General features: G+C 39.2%; 1 protein-coding gene across 4 annotated transcripts in view; it reads left to right on the top strand.

Annotated features, from left to right (window-relative positions):
* The window catches only part of UGGT1 (UDP-glucose glycoprotein glucosyltransferase 1), a 46,151-nt gene extending 27,536 nt beyond the window's left edge, over window positions 1-18,615 (top strand). For 2 of the 4 annotated variants that reach the window (XM_068421057.1, XM_068421056.1), the window contains 16 exons: window positions 1,872-1,967; window positions 2,312-2,414; window positions 2,897-2,976; window positions 3,487-3,676; window positions 5,139-5,297; window positions 7,050-7,135; window positions 7,461-7,545; window positions 8,561-8,649; window positions 9,139-9,243; window positions 9,764-9,848; window positions 11,156-11,338; window positions 12,568-12,728; window positions 13,209-13,323; window positions 13,999-14,115; window positions 14,458-14,617; window positions 15,252-18,615. In XM_068421057.1, the coding sequence (XP_068277158.1) occupies window positions 1,872-1,967; window positions 2,312-2,414; window positions 2,897-2,976; window positions 3,487-3,676; window positions 5,139-5,297; window positions 7,050-7,135; window positions 7,461-7,545; window positions 8,561-8,649; window positions 9,139-9,243; window positions 9,764-9,848; window positions 11,156-11,338; window positions 12,568-12,728; window positions 13,209-13,323; window positions 13,999-14,115; window positions 14,458-14,617; window positions 15,252-15,328 (1,891 nt within the window). In that variant the 3' untranslated portion in view covers window positions 15,329-18,615. Of the gene's footprint in view, window positions 1-1,871; window positions 1,968-2,311; window positions 2,415-2,896; window positions 2,977-3,486; window positions 3,677-5,138; window positions 5,298-7,049; window positions 7,136-7,460; window positions 7,546-8,560; window positions 8,650-9,138; window positions 9,244-9,763; window positions 9,849-11,155; window positions 11,339-12,567; window positions 12,729-13,208; window positions 13,324-13,998; window positions 14,116-14,457; window positions 14,618-15,068 lie in introns of all 4 variants that reach the window. The other 2 variants (XR_011049891.1, XM_068421058.1) reach the window with 2 other exon arrangements.
* Window positions 18,616-18,901: the final 286 nt, after the last annotated feature.

The raw sequence follows: 18,901 nt of genomic DNA, 5'->3' as shown, positions 1-18,901 counted from the left end.
CCCTGGATCACAGCAGCATGGGCAGCAAGAGCCTGCTGTGTTACCTGAGGAGTTCAGGAAGTGGTTTCTTGGATTGGCAGGGGGGGATACAGGTGGACTGAGAAATTAAAGAATGAGGGTGGCAACGCATCCTATAGGGGCTGGCTAAACTCTTTGCTGTGTTCAGCTAGATGAAGTTTCAATCAAGGTTTAGTTGACTCTGGTTGGTAACAGCTTTACCAACAGAGGAGATGTCTGTATGCAGGGAAGAGTTGTTCGCTGCTGTGGGATGTGTTACGAAGTGGTATAAATTGCTGCACATTATTACATTTATTCTTGAAAATGCTTTCTGCACTGCATTACCTTTCTGCTCCTCTAAATGGAACAGAAGTCTAACTTTTCATTAATATTAAGGCCTTCAGGCGTCTTGTGGGTTTTCCCCCAGCTAAATCTTAACTGACATGCTGTTTTAAACCATTTACCTCCAATATGTCAGAGTTTCATAACTCATATGTAGGATTACTACAGTATTGATTTAAAAGCAGAAAGAAGGGAAGAAAATGAGAGACTGGAGTATGCTTTCTGAATCTGTTTGCAGTTCAGCTAAGTCCTGCTTGGCCTATCAATATAAAAATTACTTTAGTAATGTATTTCACTGTCAGTACTACGGAATCATGTAAACTGCTTTTAACTTTTTAAAGAGAAACAATAGGAAAATACATAGATAAGAAAATGAAAATCATAGTTCTAGGTAATTATTCAAAAAGCATAGAGCTGAGCTAATCAAAAGAAAGTCATCTTCAGGTTCAAAAGAACATATGCCAGTCTTCAAAACTGAAGTCTGTAGGCATGCGTTTGTGTTGAAGCTCAAAGCTAAGAAGATAGTTTCTCTCATATTTAGCATTATGTTTTGCTGTGATGCTGCCTGCCTGTTAAAGGCTATCAAGTAAGTTAAGCCTGAGGTCTTTTGTGCAATTCTGAATCTTAGGAGGACAGGTTTTAACAGCATTCCAAACACTTTAGCATCCATTGCTGTGTTGGATAAGGATGATAGGGCAAAGGAAGAAGGCATAGTTTGAACACAGGCTAGTTTTGGACAGAGCAGTGGTTTCTTGGTTTGAATGCTGCCAAAGTTTTTCGAAAGCTTTTGACATGATCTGCTGCATTGGAAAACACGGTACAACTTGGCAGACTTCACCAGGCTTGTGGTTTTGGGATGAGCAATTTAAACAGCTGTCACTAGAAATCTATGAGACTGACTTAATTCAGGAAAAGCTGACAGACCTTTAAGTTACAGTATTGCTTTTTGGCAAAGCTGTGATATACAAATCAATTTTCACTGAACTTTCAAGAGGTTTTACATTTTCAAGATTAAATATATTCTTAAAATACTAGACTGAAAATTTACGGGAATAATAAAAAGGAAGAAGTTGTCAGAAGTAATTCTCTTTAAATGATAGGACCCCTCTCTCTCAAAAGTTTCTACACATACAGGATTGCTTCCTAGTTCTTAAGAGTTGCAGTGCAAAATGGGAAGGCTGCTGTGAACCAAGGGTTTGATCTGAATCACAGGTCTAAGAGAGGGTGGTGAAGTTCAGAATGCACTGCCTGTAGCATGGTTGACCCCTAAAATACCAGCTGTTCTGTATTTGTTACAGAGTTAAACCCTTTGGTACCCTCAGTAATAGGCAGCAACCTGTTTAAATTAATGGCAGATTAACCCTTAAATAAGTCTAATTCTTTAGAGCTTGTGTAGAGAGGTAGTAAAAGCGTTAGTTTGTGTATCTGCATTCAGTCCGTCTTCTCTTGCTGCTAACTGGCAGAAATGTGATAAGTACACACATTTTCTGAGTATCTGTAAACCTTTTTTTTTTTTTCTTTTTTCTTTTCAGCGCGAGTGACTTGGTAATGAAAGTGGATGCTCTTCTTTCTGCTCAACCAAAAGGAGAGGCAAGGATTGAGTATCATTTTTTTGAAGAACGATACAGGTATAGGATTGCTGGAATTTGCTGAGCAATATGCTTTCCCTTGTTTCTTTTTTTTTTTTTTAATGTTTCCGTGGGTTTAAGTTGCATTTAACTTAACAAAAAAAAAAAAAAATCCAAGCAGTAACAGGGAAGTCCCCAACAGTTTTCAGGGCACAGTGAGATTTCAGAAATTAGTATTGTCTGTCTACCCATGTCTATCCATGCATATGTATTTTTTTCTCTATCTAGTTTCAGAAGGTGCGTAACATTTAGGAAGTAATTTGACTTCAGAATGAGATCGATGATGTTTTTCCTATGTTTATCCATACACTTGATACTTTAAAATTGTTTTTTCTTCTGTTTAGTGCAGTTAAACTGAGACCAAAAGAGGGGGAGACATACTTTGATGTTGTGGCTATTGTTGATCCTGTGACCAGAGACGCTCAAAGACTTGCTCCGTTACTTTTGGTATGTACACAATGTTGTAGTGCATTTTATGGCAATTTCAGAAAGTTGTCTCAGCTCTGTAATTTTCGAACATTTGTCTTCCTCCTTGACTGGGTGGTGACCCATGGCTGCCTAATACTGCATCTGAGTTGCACAATACATTTATTAGTGGAAAAACTAATCACACTATACTACACACTGACAAGATGATGCTTAGACACCGTCTACGTAGCTTTCAGTTTCACCATTTAACAGTTTAGGTTGCAATGGCTCTGTTCTTGAGGAAGAAAGTCTCTGCATCCCAAAAAGAATGCCTCCAATGTGAGGGAGCAGATCACTGTTCCTAAAACCACCAATTAAAGGATGGGTGTGGTAAAGCAAATAATGAGAAGGGAGGATTGAGAATGAGCGGGTAACATCCCTCTTTGAGGTCTTGTCTATAAAAACAGTGGTCAGCTTTCCTAGTTAGCATTTTAAGGGATGTCTTTTTCTCATTACTTTAGGTTTTGAACCAGTTGATAAATATGAACCTAAGAGTGTTTATGAACTGCCAGTCCAAACTTTCTGACATGCCACTGAAAAGGTAAGCAATGCCATGCCAGGGTTAAAATGAGAGAGAGAAAGAAAAACCTGTCGGAATGTGCAAGCACAGAAACGTGGTCATATGTCCTACAGGAAGTCTCAATAACTGCTTTGACCTCATTTATATAATAGTGTGATTTCCCACAGAGAATCTGGGTATTTGTGGATAGCATGGGGTCATTCTGATGGTTTGCAAGTTGGGTGGGCACATTTTTTTTTTAATATATATATATATATATAAGTTAAATAACTTACTAATCTTAATGGTCGAGTCTTGCATATTCTGGCTGGGCCTTCAAGATAAAAATTCTGACCTGTTCTAAGGTCAACACAACCTGTGTTGCTTTGGACAAAGCCTCCCATATGCAAGAGGGAATAAAAATTTCCTATCAGGCTTCTTGGAGACATTGGAGGTCTAGGAAAGATGATGCTGTCAGCAAGTTCAACGAGAGTGAAATACTTGCCAAGTTTGGCAGAACTATGTTCTAACATTTTCTTTCTGAAATTTCAGCTTTTATCGCTATGTTTTGGAGCCGGAGATTTTGTTTACAGCAGAGAACAACTTTGCTCCAGGACCAATTGCCAAGTTTTTGGATATGCCCCAGTCTCCACTGTTCACCTTGAACCTAAATACTCCTGAGAGCTGGATGGTGGAATCTGTCAGAACCCCATATGACCTTGACAATATTTACTTAGAGGAGGTAAAAGAAATCAGTGTGTTCCTATTACTGCATTTAAATGGTGTTTGTTTTCCAGGGCTGCTTTTTGTAAGGGGAAAGAAATGTAGAATTTTAAAAAGATAATAAACATAGAACTGTGGATATTAACACCTTTGACGTTTGCAGACCCCTAAACGTTTTCTACCAGGGATGCAGGTAAACTTAAGCTCACTGAGAGTAAGATTGCTGTTCTCGAGTACTCATGGATGCCTGAACCACAGGTTGAAAAATACTGTAGGCTTGAAGCAGATCCTACAGAGGCTTTGAGTGCGTGTAACATTGCAGAGTGTCCTGAGCTAGAAACAAAGGAACTCTTCATTGGTCATTAAATAACTTTTTCAATTTATTAGTTGAAGAATTCTTTCAGATCAGAGCTCCCTACAGCTAATGTTGTAGGATTGTTATTTTTTAAACTTCTGTTTAGAAATTTAGAAGTAAGATCTGAGTTCTGTTCCAGTGAGTAAATTCTACTTACTTTCCCTCTCTCTGAGAAGCCACCAAGCCAGTTTTAACTACCTGTTCATTCTCACAGCTTTTTTTGCTTTTCATCCCTTAACCTAACTGTAAAGCCATAAACGAACCACCAAATAGCTGATACTACTACACATTTCAAGTCTCCTGATTCCCACACCCCCCCTTAGATCAATTGGAAGCCTGAGAGAGGAGAGGATTAAAAGCTTCAGGCATTCTAAGTACCATCCTGAGCCTCCAAATGAATAGTAGCTTTACTTTTGCAGGTGCACAATTTCTAGTTCCTAATATGCACCCTGTTGGTGCTATAGCAATTAAACTGTCATTTTGGATGTGCAATGAGAGAAGATGCTTTGCGAGATTAGAATAATATTTTGCTTATGTAGTGTCCTCAGGCTACATCTGGATTTAGTGTGGTAGGGACCCAAGGGGTTTTGGGTTTGGGTTTTTTTTTTCCTCTTCTTTTCTTGGGACTTTTGTTCGGTGTAGAAAAAAATGAATTGGTCTTTCTGACGGTACCCTAGCACACTGTAAGAGTAACGCAGAGCAAAACAAAGTGTTTATTTCAGATGATAAATATTAGATGAGACTAGCTTTAAACAGGTTTAGATGCAAAGTTCTAGAGCTATACTTTTTTATGAGATGCCAGACCAATCACTTACTTGACTACATTCTCCAATAAATGTTAAAAAAAAATAATTGTAAAATAGAGCACCAGTCCTTCCCCTTTTCTTATCCTAGCATCTTACCAGTTGAGATTCAAACCTTTTTAGTCAGGGACACTTAAAAATATGTGTTTGAAGTTTGTCACTTGAAGGAGCCTCTTTGAGGCTTTCTAGGTATTTGTTCAATAAAATTACTCTGGTAAAATAAGTATTATTTAATTACTATGGCTATTTTAGAGAGTAACTGAATCACCAAAAATTTGCACTTCAGAGCTAGTGCTGAATTCAGCAGTGTCTTCTTCTTACAGGTGGATAATGTTGTAGCTGCAGAATACGAATTGGAGTATCTGCTTCTGGAAGGACACTGCTATGATATTACTACTGGACAGCCACCTCGGGGACTCCAGTTTACACTGGGAACTTCAACCAGGCCTGTCATCGTTGATACCATTGTTATGGCCAACTTGGTAAGCATTTGATTGAAATTGGCAACAAATAACTGGTCCTCCAGTCAGCACAATCACTTGCATAAACCACTGAGTATTTTCAAGTATGTGAGCTATGGGTATGTGTTGTTAGACTTCACAGTTGCTTGCAAATATATCAGAACCACATAAATCCCAACATTGATGTCTAAAACCTTGCAGTGGACTTATTTGTCTCTTACCTTTTCCAAGACATACTCCTCTCCCTTCAGCTTGCTGAGAAGGGTCTTCTGGAATATCTTAAAATGCTGCCAATATTCTTAAGCCATCTCTTTCCAGGGGAGGTCAGGCAGTTCATCTTTTTCTAGGCAGGGTACTCCTTAGACTGTAAGCCTCAGGTGGACAGTTGTCTTGTTGTGGGACCCATTTCTTCAGGAGATCTATGGAACAAATGTAGAAAGTCAGCGGGAATAATCAACATTCTAAAAAATAAAGGAAGCGTGAAAGAATGGGAATTCCTTAATTAAGTTGAGAAAAGGTGACTGAAATCCAAGTGCATGATTGTTCCCTGCAGCTGCCTTTATAAGGCAAGTTGTTTTCAGTGTCCGCACTAATGGACCGAAACTACAGCAAGGCAAGTTAGGCACTGGAATATTTTCTTGATATGTAACGTTAGTGAAAACCTGGAATAAATTTGCTGCTGGGGTTTTTGGAATCTTTAAATGTATTAAAGAAAAAGCAAGGGAAAATGTACACCAATGTTAAATATTTATTTTAACATTCTTACGCTCATTTTCTATTTCTCCGTGCCTTTTCTTAGCCAAAGCATATCCTATAATGATGTAACATTTTTTACTGCAGAAAAGATGACGACCCTTATTTTATGTGTGAGCACATTGTGTGTGTGTACGTTAGGGAGTAAAGCTTAGTGGCTTGGCAGTGTCTTTTTTTTCTAATTAGTTAAACCAAAGTGTACGTACGACAGTATACAATGCTGTATCTGGGACTCCTCTTCCTCAGCTCCATGTCTGTACTGTGAAGGGGTATGAAGAGATCAGGAACATGCCCTGTGCTGCTGCTTTATTATTTTTTTTTTAAAGCAGACTGGTTCACATATAGAACTGCATGCATTTGGGGTCGCAGTACAAAACTGGATGGGATGCTGAAGCACCACTACAAATATTTATGTCTTCTATAGGTGTAATAATCTAAATCACACAAGAAAATATTCAGATCTGGAACCTGAAACTTCAAGACTTGTATACAATATTTGAATTTCACATTGTAATTTTATAAGTTCTGTAGAAGAGATATCTTGTAACATACAAACTATGTTACTATGTCCTGCTGCAGCTAAGTACCAGTCAGTAGAGCTTCAAAACTGATGTAAATTTTGTTTCGTAGGCAGACCTTTCACGGACTGCTGTGTAGTTACCAACTAGTGTTTTGAAATTCACTCGCCCCTTCATGAAGGCAAACTTTTGCAGAAAAAACTTTGGGATTGCACTGCTCCCACCAGGACACCCTGAAGACTTTCTGTCATCTAACAAATAATGCTAGACCTTTTCATACTCCTGTCTCTTACAAAACAAAACCCCAACGCTTTTAAATGGAACTTCTGGGGTTTTTCTCCTGTTCTCTGGGTTTTTTAAGGCCTTATGGTTATGTTAATCAGCTGCCTTACAAATAAATATTTTCAGATATAAAACAGTGGGTCAAAATACATGACTTAAAAACTTGGTTTTCTACATTTGCATTTTCTGGAAACTGACCAATATTCTTCTTGCTTTGCAGGGTTACTTCCAGTTAAAAGCCAATCCTGGTGCTTGGACTCTAAGACTCAGAAAGGGCAGATCTGAGGATATCTACAGAATCTACAGGTAGGACAGTACAAGAAAGACTTTAATCTTTTTCTTGTGAAACTTTTGAACTAGGTAGGCATTGCAATATGTGAATCTAACAGTTCCCTGTAGTGAACTGAGCAGCAAATTACATTTCGTACTGAAGTTACACGAGATGAAATAAGTGAATTCATTTAAAAAACCCAGTAAGTGGGTGTTCAAATACATGTATTTGTTACTTCGTCGCATGTCTCCAGCCTGTTTTACAGTGCTAAGGTTTAATGCCATGTAGAAAAATGTGCAGAAGAAATAAAGAACATATTTCTGCTTTGTAGTAATGGTCAGTATTTTACTGTATTTTCAGCCATGATGGCACAGACTCTCCACCTGAAGCTAGTGAAGTTATTGTTGTTCTCAACAACTTCAAGAGCAAAATTATTAAAGTGAAGGTGAGTTTATAAACTAGAGTTGCTCTTAAAGAAGACTGTTTGAACACTAGTGGGGAAGAAACTTTGATTAAGGCCTCCTGATGATCCCTTCCTCCAAGCATACATTTGAGGCAGTTTGTACAAAGTTCACACCACAGTATCTATAATGGAGAGAATGATCTGTAGACTTGGTTTAGGTTTTTTTGACACAGGAGAGAATGACGTGTAATTGCTGTTCTTTTTGTATGTCTGTGAGAAACAATTATGCTCACATTTTACTGACTCAGTTGTGCTCATGACTTAAGAAAAAGTCTTGTATGTCCTATACATGTCTAGTAATAAACATTCAGTGTGCCCGCTGAGCCAGTATTTTATCTGTTACAGAAAAATTTTACTCATCTCGTAATACATTTTCTATCAATCTGATACAGAGTAGGTGAGAATACTTTTTTTTTAAAAAAAAAAGGTAAATTAGTAATCTACTGTCTCTCAGGGTTGCCTCTCAGATAACGCCATACCTGAAAAGTTTAAGGAGGACAACTGATAGATAAGTGATGGTGAACACATCCCTTTCACACTTCCTCACAGGATTTACTTGTGCTAGAGTTAATTCTGGGACATTCTTCTCATTTGCTGCTTTGTCCATGTATCTGCTTTGGAGTCTCAGTGGCCAGTAATGCCTCTTAGAAACAGCAAGTGGTGGTGAGGCGTTGTGTTGGGTTTTGCGGGGGGCTGGCTGGGTTGCTTGAGGGTTTTCCTTTGTCAGTCTCCATCATCAAGGGTGGTCACTAAACACCCCTTAGCAAAGCATTTTAACCATCTAGACTAACATGCCTTTGGTATCCAAAACCAGCTTTGGAATGTGTTCTGAAAACGTCAGTTCACTGCTGAGCTGTTTCTCCAGGCAGCTGAGGTTACCTGTCAGCTCACTGGACATAATTCACATGGATACAAACAGAGCCGGTGTCAAAATGCCACTCCACAGCTGTTTGCCCGTATGTGGTTCCGCTCACTAAAGCAATGTTATGCTTTACAGGTTCAGAAAAAACTCGATATGATGAATGAAGATCTACTAAGTGATGGTACCAGTGAGAATGAATCTGGATTTTGGGAATCTCTCAAATGGTAAAACTAATTCAATAATAACCTGCAAGCTTCTTGAAACTGGAAAACTATTTCATGATGCAGTTAGGTCTGTGATATTCCACAGCCATCTATTAAGAGTGCTTGAATTTAGGTCTTGCTAACTCCTTGTCTTTCATAGGACCCCTCTGTTCCTAAAGAACTGAGCTACTACTTTGCACCTGCTTATCTTACCTTCCCCCAGTGCTACTTGGGAACCTGAAAACTGTTCATTTCCAGGAGCTGCACCTCAGCCAGCAATCTTTCAATTTAATAGATATTCACATATAAGCTACTGGGTCTTCCATGGCTGTGCCTGCAGCACTCTGCCTTGTGGAGGATACCCTGACCAGCATGGGGGGACGACACCAAACCCCACAGTTGTACTATATTAAACCAACACTGTAGCAATTTATAATCTGTTGCAGTCTTTCCTGTATAGCTGGGCCTTACTGTCTTGTCCTTTATATATAAACACATTTGTCCTTTCAGGGGATTCACAGGAGGACAAAAGAATGAAGATGTGAAACAGGATAAAGACGATGTACTAAATATATTCTCTGTGGCTTCAGGACACCTCTATGAAAGATTCCTACGGTTAGTTCAGAATTTATAATCTGAGGGTCTCAAATGGTAGAGGTAACCTGCTTTCCACAAGGAAAAGTTAGAATTTGCAAGAATATAGATATAAAAAAAAATTTCAACAGCTCAGAAGTCCTCTAGATTTTGCATCTACTACTAGGATGCATCTACTAGGAACTTTTGTCTGCATAACATTCATATGTTCAAAATAGACTTAGTTTAATAGTTCAAAATAGACTTTAGAAAATAATCTGAACTTCTGTTCTCAAAGGACTGTGAAAGTCAACAGGTTGTATATCCTCTGACTAGGTAAAGCACATAGATATTTGGGGGTTTAGTAATTTTGTAGATAAAATTAAGCCATTTGCAACAGGCTGAAGCTACCCGCTTTTTCTTCATGCGTGAAGATCAGTTACCCGACACATGACAGCAGTTAGTCTAATGATGTAAAACAGCAGCTTGTAATCTGATATGCAGCTGATCTCTAGTGGGTGGCAGTTGTTCTGTAAATCCTTTATTTTTTTTCTTTTGACAGCATAATGATGTTGTCTGTGCTGAAACATACTAAGACTCCTTTAAAGTTTTGGTTTCTGAAGAACTACTTATCGCCTACGTTCAAGGTTTGTTACTGATCAGAAATGTATTATATCATGGGGAAAAGTTTTTTTTTAAAAAAAAAGTTTCAACTTGTGCATCATACTGTTGTGTAAACAACTGTACAGCTACCTGTCTGTATACCTTCTATTTTGACAAAGCATCAAGTTGGTATAAGCTCGTGGTTCTGCCTAGAAAGCTTTGAGAAATAACAGACAGGTTGACAGTAGACTCATGCTGAAGGTAAATATTTAAGAGAACAGCACATATTAAGAAAATCATACTTGAAAGAATCTGAACCTTTTTTTGTGACTCACATGATAAAGGTGTAGATTTTAAGATGGAATTCAGGGCTATAAACTTACATCTAATACATAAGGGTTGAAAGATTATAGGAAAAAAAAACTACTGGAGAAGCAACGCCTGTGACTAGGTATGGAGAGCACTTCATAAGAGGAGACATTAACACCATGTTTCAGACGGACTAGAGTACATGAGCAGTGCATGGTAAAGAGTGACATGGGCCCTAGATGAGTATACCTGGCAATACTTATCAATTATATGTGATACGCCATAAAACAAACAGCAGGATTCACAACAGAACCCAGAGGTAAATGGATGTCAAAACTTTCAGCAATTTGCAACTGTTAACGTTTAATATTAGGAAGTACAATTTTTTAGAGAATCTTGCCTGTTCAGCATGAACTCGAGGGGAAATAATTGGCAGCGTCCCCACCGTGCTGTGACTCTGCTGTTGTCAGTCACCCCTTGGGGTGGTGCAACACTATACTTCCCCCCTCCCTTCCCCAAGGCTGTGTTGTACCAGATCCCTTGGCTAAACCTGTGCCCTCCCAGTGCCAGAGGAAGCCTCACAGATGAGAATGTCAATTGATTTGACTGTGGGCCAAGTTGTTCCAGTAAAAAATTTCTCCCAATTCTTTTCTTTCATTTTATTATTCCCATTTACACTGCTTTGTACAGCCCTAAATAATAATTCTCCCATCTGTGAAATTTTACGATTTGAGTAATACATTCTTTTAAACTGAGCCGTGGATCACTATAAAATGGCTCATAAGTAATTGTGTGGGGAAAAATGCCAAAATATTTAGTTGTCTTGTGACAGTTGGCTTTACAATTTGTACTGATTGTTCCGTTGGGGTTATGTCTTTGTTTGAAGTAACAACGGAACTGTAGTTATTCTTTGTGGTATTTCATTTTCTAATGTTCTATGCTTTATCATAGGACTGAAGTCTGTCTCTTGTAATGCACTTTTCTTTTTCCTGCAGAGGAACAAAGAACTGAGATAAGCTACTTTTTTCCCCTCCCTCTGCAGGAGTTCATTCCATACATGGCAGAGAAGTATAACTTCCAGTATGAGCTTGTCCAGTATAAGTGGCCACGCTGGCTTCATCAGCAAACAGAGAAACAGCGTATCATCTGGGGCTACAAGATCCTCTTCCTAGATGTGCTCTTCCCCTTAGCTGTTGATAAAATCCTGTTTGTGGATGCTGATCAGGTAACTCAGAGGTTGGAATTACTTCATCTTTCCCCTTTTTTCTTTTTCTGTTTTTTTTTTTTTTTTTCCTCTAAGAAGAGTACGTTCTTGAGTACAATTTCTGTCTTATTGGAAAGGGTGCAAGTTTGAGCCCTTCGCAGGCACGACTGGTGGTTGATTCTGTAACTATAGCATGCTTCAGTGAGTGCTGTTTTCTCTGCCTGTTCCCACAAAGACTGGTTTTGTTGGTCTTTTACTTTTGTCTGGTTCCTCGGTCACTCACTGTGATTCCAGCTACTTTGCCAAACAGATTCTTGTTTCACCCTTCCACTTCTCCAGTTCTGTCTGTTCTCCCAGGCTGCAGATCACTTACCACATACAGTATTTTCCTAAGAAGTCACCAAACACCCTCCCCCCGCCAACCCCCTGCTTTTAACTTGGCCAGATCTGAGTGGCTTTCAGAGGAGCGAGAAGGCAAATCCCCTGTGCACGAAGCCATGTCGTGCTGCACAGCAAACGGTATCTGTAAGGCTTTGTCTGTGCTTACTGCCTGAACGGTTTGAGAGTACAGGGTACATGGGCAGTGAGAACTGCCAAAAATACTCCTTCAAAAACATGTATGAAACTGAGAAATACAGATTATCAACACATAAATATAAAATGCCCTGGGTGTTCTGGCATACGTACAGTATGATCCCATGTCAGTTGAAACGATTACACCTTATGCTAAAGTATTACCTAGGATAAATTCCCAGCTACGCTGTTCTCATTTTAGACAGTTTTTGCTTTCTTTCTAAAAGAGATATTAATGCATTTTTTCCCACCAGAGTGGTATTTTTAGAGTAGTATTACTGCCACAACATCTGTGGCAAAAAGACATTAGAAAGTCTTCATCCCTGAAGGGTCTGCAGACTTTCAAGAGGAAAAGATACAAAGGATCACAGTGGAGTTCACGTACAGTGAGGATTCTTGCTGCTTATTAACCAACATTTTGTCACTTCAGCTGTCAAACCAAGCCCTATCAGATTATTTTAAGCTCTATTTTAGTTGCTCCAGCTCTAAGGGCAGGGCAGACAACACCTTTTGTGCTGTGTTTTTGTACTACGTATACATAATGCATAAGACTGCAGAGTATAACAGATAATTCTTCCTTTAACTGTTCGCTCAGTTTGAATTAAATCCTGACCAGCATTTCAAAATAACCTATGGCAGGCTTCTACAAATAAAAATAAAATGTCCTTTCCCTCCAGATTGTGCGCACAGATCTAAAGGAATTAAGAGATTTCAATCTAGAGGGTGCTCCTTATGGATATACTCCATTCTGCGACAGTCGAAGAGAAATGGATGGCTACAGGTTCTGGAAGTCAGGATACTGGGCAAGTCATTTAGCTGGAAGAAAATACCACATCAGGTACTGGAGAATTCAGTTTTTTCAAAACAGAGGGGGAAAGCTTTTGCTGCTCCTTAGAATTAGCACAAAACTAGCTGAGGTATACAACGCTGCAGCGAACCACTCTTTGCTTACTGTTGCCTCTTTAAGGTCCGTTTGAAGCACTAGGGACACTGAAGTTACTTTCAGTATGCTGCAACTTTTACAGATGAAGAACTGAAGTGTTAAAAGACCTGAAGTGTTAACTAACCAGGCATCTTCATTTGTTAATAACAAATGTTGGAAGAAGGGACTGCATGACAGCAAAGCTAAGATAGATTTGTTGAAATTTTTTTTTCCTATGTGCCATGACCTTGTTAGAACTGCTCTCCTGCCTTGTAAATAATTTGATGTACTGCCACCAAGAGATTGTTTTAGCATATTAGATCTTGGGGTCTACTGGGGCTGCAGTAAGTTAACCATCAGTCAAATGTCATTACTAATTGTGTCATCTCCATGTAGTGCTCTGTATGTTGTGGATCTGAAGAAGTTCAGAAAGATAGCAGCTGGAGATCGACTCAGAGGACAATATCAGGGTCTTAGTCAGGATCCTAACAGTCTGTCCAACCTCGATCAGGTGTGTTTTTATTGTGTTTGGTTTGTTTTGCTTTACTGGGGTATGATGGCAGGTTGGGACCTTTCCTTTCCTGGCCAAACTTCAATCACAGCCAGATGCCAGTGGCAGTCCCGTTACGCCCTGCCTTCAAATGAGGCAGGTATTGACAGCATCACGTATAAGTGGGGGGTGGAAACACCACCTTTCCCTTACATGTCTTAAGACTATCAAATTTTCCAGTATGCTCCAAGACCAATACATAACACAACTGGGTACTTGTTTCTTGGGCTATCCAGCTCTGAGTGCTTTACTGTGCACTGACTTAATAACATGGAAATAAGGCTTGTACTGTGGCAGATGGAAAAAATAACACAATGGTTTTAATCAATTAAGAACCTGGCCCAGTACAGGTTTGATACTGGATTCATAGTACGGCTTTAATACTCTTTGCTAAATAACCAATTTTCAACAAAATAAGATTAACAGTTGTAGTATACAGGTTTTTTTCCAAAAAACTTGGAAAGTTTCCATGACTTTGGAATGGAATTAAAGGTTGATTCATCACTTATTTGCACTGGAAAAAAAAAAAACCTTTTGTAAAGAAGTTAAAACTTCTCAATACTATCGGGTTGGGGGGTTGTTCCTCTCACCTTGCACCCTGTGGAAACTGCAACTAACTCTTACTCTTCACAACAGGACTTGCCTAACAACATGATCCACCAGGTGCCAATTAAATCACTCCCACAGGAGTGGCTGTGGTGTGAAACATGGTGTGATGATTCCTCAAAGAAGAGAGCAAAAACCATTGATCTCGTAAGTGCAGCATGGCTCCCTCACTCTTATGTCACAGTAAAATATAGTGACCAGTTTTAGAGGCGCTTCCCTACCTCACATCTAGGCACCTCATCCTGCGTTGTTCCTTAAATGTTTTCAGCACTTCCATTTCTTCCTTTAGTTTCTGTATTTCTCTTACTTGGCGCACTGGCATTATTATGAATGTGGAAAGAGACTTTACACTGTACTCTAGCTAAAATACAGGTGAGTGGTGTTCACCAACAAGGGATCAATTCCACCAGGGGGAAGCATACCTCTATTCACCAAATAAACCCTTGTTACACATTAAGCCTCTGAACAGTTTATATGTTTTGTTTGCAGTGCAATAACCCAATGACCAAAGAGCCCAAGTTGCAAGCAGCGATGCGTATAGTTCCAGAATGGCAGGACTACGATCAAGAAATCAAACTGCTCCATAGTCTCTTCCAGAAAGAAAAAGAAACGGGAACACCAGCTGAGATGCCAGGACAACACACACACGGTAATCTTTCTGACTCTTTCCCTGCTTCTGTGACTTTCTTCCTACCTGTTTGGACTGGGGTTGAGTTGCATACTCGTTCAGTGTAAGCCTGCACCATGCAAAGGCTTGCATGGAGGCTCTGTTAAATAACCTGTATATTTTAATGGCACAGAAGGGCCTTGCTGAGTGAGGCTGGTGTAACTTAACCTGATTCTGAAACTTAGAGAACAGAGACCCATACTGCACGCTTGTTCTGGTTCTGCTGAAGACCTTCACTGTTCCTGCAATTTTATGAGCTTGGCCTTATCTTAACCCTTAATTAAAGTGCTGCTATACAGAATGGGTACGAATTGTTCTTCAGTCACTGGTAACCTTGCAAAGAACAAGTCTTTAGGGTTTATATAATAATTTTCAAATCAATCTCCAACTGCGGCAGCTGGAAATGGAGTGCTCATTTTTCTCTCTTCTGCAGATCCAGCAGCACATGTGGAATTATGATCCATGGAGAAAAATTCAAGTTAGACTGTTTCATAGACAATTTTTATATTGAAAGCTAGTTTTTTCCGGTATGTCTGCAAAACTGCTGAATAATTGAATGGGAAGATGTATGCATTTTTATTACTTGCCTTTGGGTTAATTTCTGCGTATGAAATAGGATCTGGATTGCTGGAATTAGCATTACTGGTTTTTTGCACCTGTGGTGGAGATGAAAGAGCCCACGATGGAATTTAGCATTTCAGAAACAAAACTTCAAAATCTACTGGAAAAGCCACAGCCTGTTCCTTCAGCTGTTGCATCCACCACTGATGAAGATCCTGTTAGCCTCACATCTAACTTGGGAGCCTGGAGATCACAAACCCATTGAGCCATTGGCTAGAACATAAGTCCTAACCTCATCTGATGGAGATAATTTTTCCAGGTAACATTGAAAGGCTCAGAATCATGCCTTGAATTTGGGATGCTGTTTTATCTGCAGGTTTTCAAACGGTCAGAAACGCCTCTCAGATTTGTTCAGTATGCCCTTGATTTTGTGACAAATCCAGCATTACTTAGATTTTCTATTTCCTGTCTTCATTTGTTGCCCAACTTTTGAAGGTTTGGCTTAACGTGAAGCTACCCCAATCTCTTTAAATGCCCGTCCAGATACAAATGCCTAAGCTTACAAAGTGGGCAGAACATTGAATTTGACAGCTCAGTTCATCCTAGCACATCTGACTTGAATCAAAGTGCCCTCCTTCCTTCCTCCTCAAAGTTTAAATCAGTCTGCAAAACTGGTAGGACCTTCCTGTTGCTGTGGTTCACTGATTCATGAATGTTTCTTGTTTATGAAAAGACTGTGGAAGCTTGGAAGTTCTTCATCATGTAAATTTCATTAACTTTATTTTTCTTCAAACAGAGATGTTGTCACATCAATAAAGACTTTGGAGTTCTTAGGTCTTAAGCTTTAGTTCACACTCAGTCCTCTGATCATCCTTTTTCTTGCACACATTACAGCCCAAATTTGATTTTGGGCTTTCTGAATATTTCACCTGCATTTGTTTTCATTCTGTGCACAGACAAGAAAACATTTTCCTACCCTGGGCTAGTTTCATCATTCATATTCATGTCTTAATTTTTAAAGAGGATACGGCCGTAGTTCTGTGTTGTGAACATACCAATTAAAAAAATCCTCAAACCCCGTTTCCCTCATTCTGTAGGGTTATTGTCTGCTCCCTAGAACCCTGAGAAGTTGAAGAGCTGAAATGTAAGAACTAAAGTAGTATTTCTAGTAGTAAAATATAGCTCCTATACACTACTGCTTTAGAAATCCAAACTGGGACCATTTCTGCCTCCCGTGTTTTTATACGGGTAAATGTTCTGTGCTGTAAGAGCTTCACACTAAAGATAATCCTGACTTAAGATATTCTTCTAGAATTATTGTGTTATACATCCTACAGATGTGTTGGAGGAATCTGAAAGACAGCAGTTGTAGTGTTTAAACTGTTCAATAGGGCAACTGACCAGAAAGGCAGCTCTTCTCCAGCCAGCTCAAGAAAGGGCCCGAGTCACTAACCCAGACTCTTAGAAAAACATGTTAAAAGAAAGAGCTGGGGTCCCTTAAGCGCACGTTGCTGGCACTGTTGACAAGGTCAGTGAACTAACCAGTAACACTGCACATACACTGCTGGTGGGTATCAAAAGCAGGTAATTCTAGAAAGGAATTGGAAAGGACAGTTTATAATCTCCCCCTCTCCAGAGGGAAAGCAATGCAAACATGGGGGGCTGGACATCAACCCATGATTACACATTATGGGTTATCAGCTTGGGTATCTTCCACTTTGTTGTTTTTTAAATTCAGATACTCTCCCTGGCACTCTAACTTACAAGTGGCTCATACTTCCCATCAAAACTGTTCCAGTTAAGGATAAGCAGACTGACTTACACTAGAAGGATTTTTTTTTTCCTAGTGTAAAAACCAATAATATGCCTGCCAACAAATTAAAGTAATTACCTATATTAATTAGCCTATTTTAAACAGATAATACAGCACCTGTCAGATTAACCTTTCTGTGTTCAGCTACAAACCACTTATGCCTCTTTGGAGCAGAGGGAATGGTGCAGGATCAGGTGGGCAGCAGCTGTACACCATGGTTTCACTCAGGGAGGGATGGGGCAGTAGAGGAGGATCCCTTAGCATGGATGGTGTGCGGGTGGGGAAGGAACCTGCCCAAGCCCTCACAGCAAGAAAAGTGCAAGTCTTCTGCGAAACAAAACCCTCTCCTGTCTAGAACCATATTTGGCTGTCATTTTTTTTTTTTCAAATATTATTAGAAGCCAGAAGATAGAGAATAAAGTAACCTCTTAAATTCAGCACAATATTTACAATGCCTTGTTTGGAGTTGAATAAGGAGAAACTATTTTTAAATTAAATGTCAGCTACAGAATTATTTTTTAATTATGCTCCTCCATTCTAATAGTTCATGTATGCACTTAAACACCCACACTGCATACTTTTTTTTTTTTAATTATAAGATCTAGAAAGCTATGGAGAATACTTTGTTCCCTCTGGTTAACAGAAACCATGTTCAGCTCTTATTGAGAAAAAAATCTAACTCACAATTGATATAGAAAGAAACCAGAAATGTGCATTGTGAGATCTTGTACCTTTTGCAGTACTCTTAATCGAGTCCTGTACCTGTTCCCAAGTACATTATAAAGTGCACGTGGTACTAATCATTCTGAATGTGAACCACTACAGTTTTTCCTGGGAAGCCACTATCGATCTGCACACAAGAATAACAATTACAGAGAATAGTCACTTATTCTGGAGCTGTGCATATGCTTGCTCGTAGTGCTTGACTGGGCCTTAAAAGAAAAATCTTTTGACCTCTCCATCTAGAAAGAATCTCAGTACGATGATGACTGAAATGGAGCTGCTTCTGATCATACCACTGATGGCCTCTTCCTGTAAACTAGTAAGAATAATACGAAAAAACATAGAAAATAGGGATTACAGAGCTCACAACATGATTTTGGATCCCTCAGCCTAGAAAGGCCACTTCTGTGGCAAAGTGATGACACTGTTCCCAGCCTCTGGATACAAGCTGCTTGTCCTCTTGGTGAAAAGTTCACACTGAAAAATGCCCAGTACTTTATTTTAAGAGGAGGATTTCACTGCCTTACTAGAAAACAAATAGCAGAGAAATATGTTTTTAAGATTTCTCTTTCATTTAGCTATTGGGGGGGTGGGTTGTAAAGGAAGTGAAAGGGGTGGGACATGTACAAAGCAGTAAATATCCAGTCACAATCTTAAGAACCAAAACTTTATATATATTAAAAAAAAGTGTTTTGCGTATCCAAATCTTCTGTAATCTGTTCAAGAATATACCATAACTCAGCGTGGCACTGATACCTACTGACCTAAGGTATAGGGAGTTATTCTCTACTGAATGTTACCTGAACTGAGATTACAGCGAGTTTCCCCGTACAGTGGCAACAATAAGATCTGTCTAAGACAATAAAGCTGTTTCTGTTCTTTACCTGCGCCTCTCACGTCAGTTACTTTGGGTCTGATGACTGATGTTTTCATGGAGTTGCTTAGAGTACATTTTTCATTTTTCCTTGTATTCAAGTGTGGGGATACTGTTGAAAAGTTTCTAGAATGGAAAAGTAAAGAGTTCCTCCTCTAAACCCGTCCTGTTAATCATGGTACTAAAGTAACCCCTAAACTGAGACACTTCTGTTAAAGAAACTATAGAAATATTTTACACTTAAGGTAGATTTTTTTTTTTTTCAACTCACCTACTAATCATAAAAAAAAAACCC

Source organism: Nyctibius grandis, chromosome 32 (assembly GCF_013368605.1).
Source record: "Nyctibius grandis isolate bNycGra1 chromosome 32, bNycGra1.pri, whole genome shotgun sequence".
NCBI classification, from domain to species: domain Eukaryota; kingdom Metazoa; phylum Chordata; class Aves; order Nyctibiiformes; family Nyctibiidae; genus Nyctibius; species Nyctibius grandis.
The sequence above is the reverse complement of the archived record's forward strand: the minus strand, read 5'-3'. Positions and strand labels throughout refer to the sequence as shown.